Source organism: Sinocyclocheilus rhinocerous, unplaced genomic scaffold, assembly GCF_001515625.1.
Source record: "Sinocyclocheilus rhinocerous isolate Xijiao unplaced genomic scaffold, SAMN03320098_v1.1 scaffold22, whole genome shotgun sequence".
NCBI classification, from domain to species: Eukaryota; Metazoa; Chordata; class Actinopteri; order Cypriniformes; family Cyprinidae; genus Sinocyclocheilus; species Sinocyclocheilus rhinocerous.
The window spans coordinates 78,249-87,079 of NW_015642832.1; the positions used below are offsets into that span (position 1 = coordinate 78,249).

The following is an 8,831-nucleotide window of genomic DNA, read 5'->3' on the forward strand; positions in this document are numbered from 1 at the left end:
AGCACATCCAAGCTGAGGCATCTGATATTTCTGAATGCCAACCTGCACTAAAGACTAAAGTGTTAGGCTATTATTAAAGTTTATTAAAATGTTAAATAATAGTACCTGTGTATTTTTTTTGTAAAAAAAAAAAAGCATAGAAATACGGCTTTTATGAAAACACTGAATAAAAAATTGCATACTAACACACAAACCATTCACAATCGCTAAATTGGGCTAAAATAGAAGGCTCAGAGTGATCCTAAATAAAGAGCCATTTGGGAGCCGTAAGAGCCGGCTCTTCTAAGGCAGCAGAGCCAAAAGAGCAGAATCTTTGAAAAGAGCCAAACTTCCCATCACTATGTACGTGCGCTCATCCGAAGTGTGCAAACCCGCACCTCAGAATGCCAGCAAATATTAAGCTTTCTCTGAAGTATTGTTTAAATGGACAAATTCACACAAAAATTGTCAAAATTGCCCATCTTGGTAAGTATCCTATTGCAGACATAGCCGGCTGAACGTACTGTATCAGTGCATTCTCTTAAAATGACGTCACTTTCTTAATATTAATCAAACGGCAACAACAAATAAATCACTCACTGCTCTTGATTGAATAGCTTTTGTAATTTTAATAAAGATTAATCTTTAATTTATACAGTCAAATATGCAATGCTGTTTTACATTTCATTACTTTATTCAATTTCTGTACCTGAAAACTAATGTTACACCTACCTAAAAAAAAAACTGAAAATCACTGTTTATTTTTTGTATCTTTACTCCATTGTATTTATTTGTGCTGTTGCTTGTAGTTAGATTATTATTATTTTCTTTATTTTTATTTGACCGTATAGTTTTTGCCTAAACATAGCACATACCGAACCATACCGAAACCTTGACTCTAAAACCGTGATACAAACCGAACCGTGAGTAAGTTGAACCGTTCCACCCCTAATAATAATCCATGTGACATCAGGGGTTCAACCGTAATATTCCGAAGCTACGAGAATACTTTTTGTGTGCAAAAGAAAAAAAAATAACAACTTAAATTCGTATCCTCCGCATCACCCTAGCGCCATTTTGGAGAGTATCCACTGAACGCAAACAGCGTATGTTGTTCTGTGTCAGCCCCACCACACGGATACGTTGTTTTCGTTCAAATCAAAGCAAGCACAACGTAGAAAACGTATTTGTGTGGTGCGGCTGACACAGAACAGCTACGTTTCTGTGCGTTGATCGTGGTAATATCCTTGCTGTCTATGGGAGGGTCGGAGAGCTCTCAGATTCCATCAAAAATATCTTCATTTGTGTTCCGATGATGAACGGAGGTCTTGGGGTTTTGGAACGACATGAGGGTGAGTAATTAATGACAGAATTTTTGGGTGAACTATCCCTTTAAGAGATTAAGTTGGCGACACTGACTCCGCAGTAGTGGATGCATTTCATACGGATTACATCATCTGAGAATTTGTTTTCCATTTGAATTGGTTCATTTGAAAGTACACATTTCACTCTCTGTACTGTAGATGTATTTTTAATGTCTGTAAGGCAAATATATTCACGGAGTTTCGCGCTCAAGTTCAAAGACCGAGACGGCAGAAAGCAATCATGTTTGCTTTCATTATTTTACAAAGGTGCGGTATTGTGAGTGCACACAAATAAACGTAGTCTTACAGTTTTGAAAAATGTATTACTCTTAAAATACTGGTCATTTTTGGTCATACAGATAAGAGCAAGTGAGCGCACCGGCGCCTCCATCTGTCCTGCAGTGAGCACTACTGTTCAGCTTGCACACTCCGCACAGACACTTGAACAGCACACATTTCTCTAGGTTAACATTAGATTGAGCGGCCATGTAAAGTTGCTAATACTTGCATATTTCAGATGGTAAGCCATATTTGAGAGGTCGATGAATGATAGTTGAGCGTTTAGATGTCCTGCCCGTCGATGAACTGCATTACCATAGACTAGCCGTTAACGATCTGTTAGTCACAGACTGCGTGATTTCGCCCGTGGATTATTTTTCTTTCTGAGACTAATAAAATTTTGGTCGACCAAACCTCTTCTGTTTGACTAACGATTAGTCGACTATTAGGGGGCAGCCCTACTATGTACTGGTTCTGTAATTATATATGTTCTTGTGACATGTTTGGTTGTGTCCTATAGGAAACCCACTTGCACAAGAAATCTTGAACCTCTACCAAGAGCCTGATGGGACACGTCGGCTACTCAACTACCTGCTGGACAATCTTGCAGGCACCAAACGTGGTGAGTTAACCCTTGTACAGCTGCCCCGCTTGTGTTGCAAGCACTGAAAAGCTTCTATTCTTGTACATGCTCTTTAGAACAGATTAATTTCATGCAATGAAATGAGTCATGGCATTGTTGCCTGATTTAACATTTTCTTTTGATTCTCTCTGAATTACTGTGGAGATAATTACTATGTTCTTGCATGGCAATGCGGTGGTCAGACCATTTCCATTGTGTCATTGCTCAGTTTTTACTGAAAAGTTCACTCACTGAGTGTATGATTTATTTATTTATTTTTTTCGCCATAGTACCTATAGAACAGCCACCACCTCGCTCATGGATACCACTGCAGGAGCACGACAGAACACGGCCAGCAGGTGAGACCCTTTCACTTCAGTTCACTTTGTGTTACACAGGTCATCACTGCACCATTTACTCTCACTTCTTTTACTCGGGTGCAGATATGTAATGCGAGTCGTCTTTTCTAATAATAAAGTGCAAGACATCCTCAAAGCATGGCCTAGAGGCAGTTTTACTTCATGAGAGACCTAGGGCTGCACAATTAATCAAATAATTTTGAATTTGTGATAAGGTTATGTTTGATTTTATTAGACCAAAAAAGATTTGATTTGATTTGGCTGAGATTTGATTCGACGATATGGTGTTTTAGCCATCTGAGTTTGGTTTGCTTCTAATCTAAAGCTCTTAGAAACCTTTTTATTTCTCCCAGTTTAGTGTTTTCTGATTTAATGGTTTAAGCATCGAAAAGCATGTCTAATCGATTGAATTCCTAACTAATGACTTTAAGGCCCTTTGAAATTCTTCCCCTTTTCCCAAGTTCCATTTTAACAAAAATTATTGATTAGAACGAATTTATCAAACTGTAGTCAGTAAATGAGTTCATAATGTAACAATATTTGAAAACTATAAGCAAATAAAAAATAACTGTGAAAATATTAATTAAAATATATATTTTATTATCACTGCTACTACTTTGAGAAGTGAATTTTTACATGAATTTTGTCATTTTTAAATTAAATGTAATGTTTATTTTGGTGGTTTGTAGTTAAGACTGCCAAATTATGTGAATTCCTTAAATGTCATGAAACCCTAAAACATTTTTTGAGATGTTAACATATATGAACAGGTTGCACATCAGTGAAAACAATCTATTTTTTTTTTTTTAGATTTTTTTCTTTGGTGTTTTATGCCTTTTTATTTAGATAGGACAGTAGGTCAACAGGAAGCAAAGTGGGAGAGGGGGGTGGGATCAGGAAATGTCCGCGAGGCGGGACTCGAACTCGGGACGCCCGAAGCGCAACGGTGCTACATGTTGGCGCGCTGCCCACGAGGCCATCGGCGCCGACAACACTCGTATCTATTATTAAGGTAAAAGTGGTTATTTTTCCATTTTTGGAGCAGTTTTGTTCTTCCGGTTCAAAAAGCAACACGAAAAGTGACGTATATGCATTAATTTGCAGTGGCGATTGGCTGCTGTGGCTGGAGAGTACATGTCTACGTCATCAGTTCTCCGTATTCATGAGAATTAAGTTTTATGATCCAATCACTGCGCTGTATTATGCATGAGGTCGTCTCACAGCGGAGAATTCAAATCTCATGAAAGAGCTTCCGCGCTGTCAGTTCACCTCTGTAAACATGACCGTAACAATATCTAATATGTAACGGCATGTGGAGCGTGCATGAGAATGCCACGATGAGTTTAACCATAGTCTTTGGTTTAAAGGGGTCATATGATGCGATTTCAAGTTTTCCATTCTCTTTGGAGTGTTACAAGCTCTTGGTGCATAAAGAAGATCTGTAAAGTTGCAAAGACTAAAGTCTCAAATCCAAAGAGATATTCTATATAAAAGTTAAGAGTCAGCCACGCCCCCCTAAAACGGCTCATTCTAACACGCCCCCACATATCTACCTCACTATGTGGAAATATTAGCATAATGCAGCCCAAATGTGCACGCAAAGAAAGAAGGCGTGGTTTCAGGAACAGCAGTACCTACAATAATGTACAGTATTTTAAAAATAATGTGTTTTTTGAACATAAAAGCATGTCAACTTATTCTGTTACACCAAATACACAAAATAATGATCTTTAAAATAGCATCATATGACCCCTTTAACACACTCGCTACGCCAATCATAGTTCATATCTGGACCGGAGCAAGCTTTCAAGTTTTGTGAACATTTTATTTTCTCTCGTGCTCATGAACCAGCACCGTGTATGTGCACATCATGTCTTCATCAAATAAAATACACGCAAATAAGGGAACTGATACAGCGGTACATCTAATCATGAACGCCATGACACGACAGATTATTGTGATACCCAGCAAACGATACAGACCGAAAATTCAAAGAAGAGTAAACAAAAAGTAACTGCCTTTATTATTTCTGTTTTAAAGATATTTTAATATTCGTTTGTCTGTATAATGAGTGTGTTGTAGGTTTGTGTTTTATTGGTTGTTTTCTGCTCTCTTCCCACCCTCTACACTCCCACTTTTCCACAGTTTTACACGCCCATTTCTGAAGTATTTTTCAGGTCTAAGGTGTGAAAAACCAGTGCAGGAACGGGGGGGGTTTCATGACACTTTAAAGTCACATGAAAGAGAAATGTATAATACTGTATAAATATTGAATGTCTTTGTAAATAAAAGTAGCAGCATCTTTATGAATAGCTATTTTTGGCAACCTCACTGAAGTCTTGCTTCCTCTCTTCACACTTTAGCACTTTTCTCTGTAATGTGCTACAATGTGCTGTGTGACAAGTACGCCACACGCCAGCTCTACGGCTACTGTCCCTCTTGGGCCCTCCACTGGGACTACAGGAAGAAGTCCATCATGCAGGAGATTCTCAACTGCAGTGCGGATATCATCAGCCTACAGGTTTGTCAGCCATTCACATAACTCAAGATGTAGAACTGTGCTTTCAAGGTATTTCTTACTTTGGAATAAACTCCTTTCATTGCAGTATTAGCCAGTGACTCCGAAATGGTTCAATTAGGTGGTCTCATTTACACCCAGTCATAAAATCTACCTCTTTTGTGCCCAATAGGAAGTGGAAACGGAGCAGTACTACAACTATTTCCTGGTGGAGCTGAAGGAACATGGTTATGAAGGATTCTTCAGTCCTAAGTCCCGAGCCAGGACCATGTCTGAATCCGACCGCAAACATGTGGACGGCTGCGCAGTCTTCTATAAAACAGAGAAGTGAGTCCACCATAAGCAGACTGCAAGCCTTTAGATTAGTGGTTTGAACAGCAGTTGTTCTAGCATGTTGTGTTTGCATGTATCGTCCTGACCTCACTGTTTCTGTTGAGCAGGTTCAGTCTGGTGCAGAAACACACAGTGGAGTTTAACCAGCTGGCTATGGCAAATTCAGAAGGTTCAGAGGCCATGTTGAACAGGGTGATGACAAAGGACAACATCGGAGTCGCTGTACTACTAGAGCTGCGGAAAGAGATGATGGAGCATTCTGGTCCGTTTTCTTTTTCCCCTTGCTTTTTGCTCTTGGTAGATGTTATTCCGTCCGGTGTGACTTCAGACTAAATCTGCATGATTAACTGAAAATATAAAATTCCTCAAATATATAGATATTTAACTATTCACTGGAATATCTAAAAATATTGATACTTTCATTGTTTTGCAGTGTTTGGGATTAATGTAATCAACCAGTCCGCTTCATAGTCCACCAACCACACAAACTGAAATTTCTTTTGTACATGCGTGTGGTTTAAAACTAGTCAGATTAATGAGAAGAATACATTTGTAATATAATCATTTATAAGTAAAGTCATATTTTACAGTGATTTTAAGAGGTGTTAGATATAGCATTTATTGCTTAAAACTGTTACTGCACATTTGGCAAGGTTTAGAAAAACAAACAAAAATAATGTTTTATTAAATGACACTTCTGCCAATCCCTAGTTTTCCAGCAACATTTAGCAAAATGATTGCCAAGCAGTGGAAAACATGCTTTATGTAGTAATACTAATGTAATGAGGTCGCAGATGTTTATGGAGTTATACTAGCTATACATGCTCTTTTCTCCAATTTCAGCATTTAGATTATCTTTGTCATTTAATGCTCACTCAGTTAAAATGTAAAAACACTAATTTAATAAACATGTTAAGTGTAATTCTAGTAGATATCTATTTTTCAAAGTAAATGTCACAAACAATATTACAATTCTGTACCTTTTATTATTCTTAACTAAAACCATAAAGAGACATTTTTGTTATTTGAAAAACATTAACGGAAATAAAGTATTAAACTATTTCAACAAGTTGCCATTGAAATTAAATTTTCATTTAGTTTACCTTGTACTAAAATTAAAACTGAAGTAAAAATGAATAAACCATATAGACCCGTTTACAAAAATGGCAAATGCAACAAAATTGCTAAAATTTTACAACTAACTCAAAGACTGTAATAGTGTCTCAATGGTGAAGTCACATTTACTTTTATAGTGCTTTTTACAGTAGAGATTAATTCCAGTGGAGCTTCACAGTATTAAACAGGAAAGTAACAGAATCGATGATGCCAACTTAAAAAAACGAGGCAAATCCAGAATGCTATAAAGCAGCTGTAGCAAGACAACAGTGTCATTCTTCAGCTCCAGTCAGTTCAGTGTTGGTTCGGTTCAGTAAGTGTGTAAAGGTCATTCATTACTAAATGAGTTCAGTTCAGTGATAAGCAGCTCAACTGAAGACAGTAGTGTCATTATTCAGCTTGAGTCAGTTCAATGTTGATTCTTTTCAGTTCAATAAGTGTTTGAATTATTAGTTTCATTGATACCAACATAACACTGGGCAGAGACTCTTGTCTCAAAGCAAATATCTAAGCAGTGTGTCTGTCTCTGCTCTATAGCTGGAAAGCCTCTGCATGGCATGGAGAAACAGCTCCTCCTTGTGGCCAATGCTCATATGCACTGGGACCCCGAGTACTCGGATGTTAAGCTTGTCCAGACCATGATGTTTCTGTCTGAAGTGAAGAACATTGTGGATAAAGCCACTCGCAGTCTCAAGCTCTCCTCCATCTCAGGAGAAACCAATGCCATCCCTCTCGTCCTGTGCGCTGACCTCAACTCTCTACCTGAGTCGGGTATGTATGCCTGAAACATAGTGTTTAGAGATTGGTTTTCATTCTTGCATTATTGTTGATGGGGTTTTTCCATGCTCACACAGGTGTGGTGGAGTACCTGAGCACAGGTGGTGTGGACAGCACCCACAAGGACTTCAAAGAGCTGCGATATATTGACAGCTTGACCAACTTCAACTGCAACGGCAAGAACGGCACCTCCAGCACCAGGATCACGCACGGCTTCAAGCTGAAGAGTGCCTATGAGAACGGCCTGATGCCTTACACCAACTACACGTTTGACTTTAAGGTTTGAATTTTTTTTAATGCAATGCTTGTATACATCTTCTGTTTTAGCTGTTAATTAGGTTGGAGAGCTGTTAATTTGCATAAAAAAAACATCATATATAAATATAAACCTAAAATCACCAGTATGTGGCAGCAAATCATGATGATCATAATGGTATGAATTCTTGGGAAATTCGAGCATGCTGCCGCGTCATTACGGCACGTCTGTAAACATAAAGAAGTTGTCCCGGCTAGTAGGCTATATCGCTTGTGAGGATCCTGCAGGTGACTGATAATTTTTAGCAGGGTTCCTCAATAGGCGGCCCGCGGGCCACATCCGGCCCGTGAGAGAAAAAAAGTTTGGCCCGCGCTAATTTCAAATAATGTGGCATGAAAATTCAAACGCAGCATCAGAAAGCTACATTAACTTACATTGTGTCTACACCAGACGTGAGCGGCGCGATGCAATAAAATACAAGAACTCGTTATAATCAGTGATGCTGTCTTGGATGCGGAGCGACACGACAAATCCCGACAGTAAACCAGGGCTGTACAGTGCGACATATATGTCGCACGTGCTACGAAAAAACTAGTGTGCGATGAATCTCTCACGGAACACTGCACTTATGCGCAGTCACAAAACTACTTTATTTCCATCTACTTTAAAGCAATACCGGTTAAACATTTAATTCACGTGCTGTTCTGCATGCACTTTTTGGCCTGTGCTACAAAACTTTCAACCTCTGTAGCACCAGTGCTATGTGAAAAAAAAGTTAACGTACAGCCCTGTAAACTGCTGACTCGTTCTATTTATAACGTACTGACACAATGTTATAGATACGATGTGACCGCAAAAACATGGCGAGTGTGTAGAAAAGAAAAGTAGACACGGAAAATAGATGATTCAAATGTGAATGGACTGAACAGTTTTGAGTGAGTGACTGATATCTTTATGGGATACATACACGTGTTGGTTCGCAGTGAGTTCACAGTTTTAACGTACAAGTTTGCTTTAATTTATTTTCAAGATCTGAGGTAGAATAGCCTATCTATTGTTGCTTTCACTATGGCTATAAAGATAACGCAAAATAATATTCAAACTCGCATTAGACACTTTTAACATTGAATAAAGCACATAATCATTATCACTGTCATATTTTGTATGTTGTTCCTGCCGCGGCATCACAGAAAATAAAAACCGTTCCTAAAATAGAATCCCATGTCGC

General features: G+C 38.5%; 1 protein-coding gene across 2 annotated transcripts in view; it reads left to right on the plus strand.

Annotated features, from left to right (window-relative positions):
• LOC107756798 (CCR4-NOT transcription complex subunit 6-like) overlaps positions 1 to 8,831 on the plus strand; it is a 27,195-nt gene that overhangs the window by 13,963 nt on the left and 4,401 nt on the right. For both annotated transcript variants that reach the window (XM_016574069.1, XM_016574068.1), the window contains exons 5-11: positions 2,143 to 2,244; positions 2,535 to 2,603; positions 4,967 to 5,124; positions 5,294 to 5,448; positions 5,562 to 5,716; positions 7,108 to 7,341; positions 7,425 to 7,627. In XM_016574069.1, the coding sequence (XP_016429555.1) occupies positions 2,143 to 2,244; positions 2,535 to 2,603; positions 4,967 to 5,124; positions 5,294 to 5,448; positions 5,562 to 5,716; positions 7,108 to 7,341; positions 7,425 to 7,627 (1,076 nt within the window). The remainder of the gene's footprint in view (positions 1 to 2,142; positions 2,245 to 2,534; positions 2,604 to 4,966; positions 5,125 to 5,293; positions 5,449 to 5,561; positions 5,717 to 7,107; positions 7,342 to 7,424; positions 7,628 to 8,831) is intronic.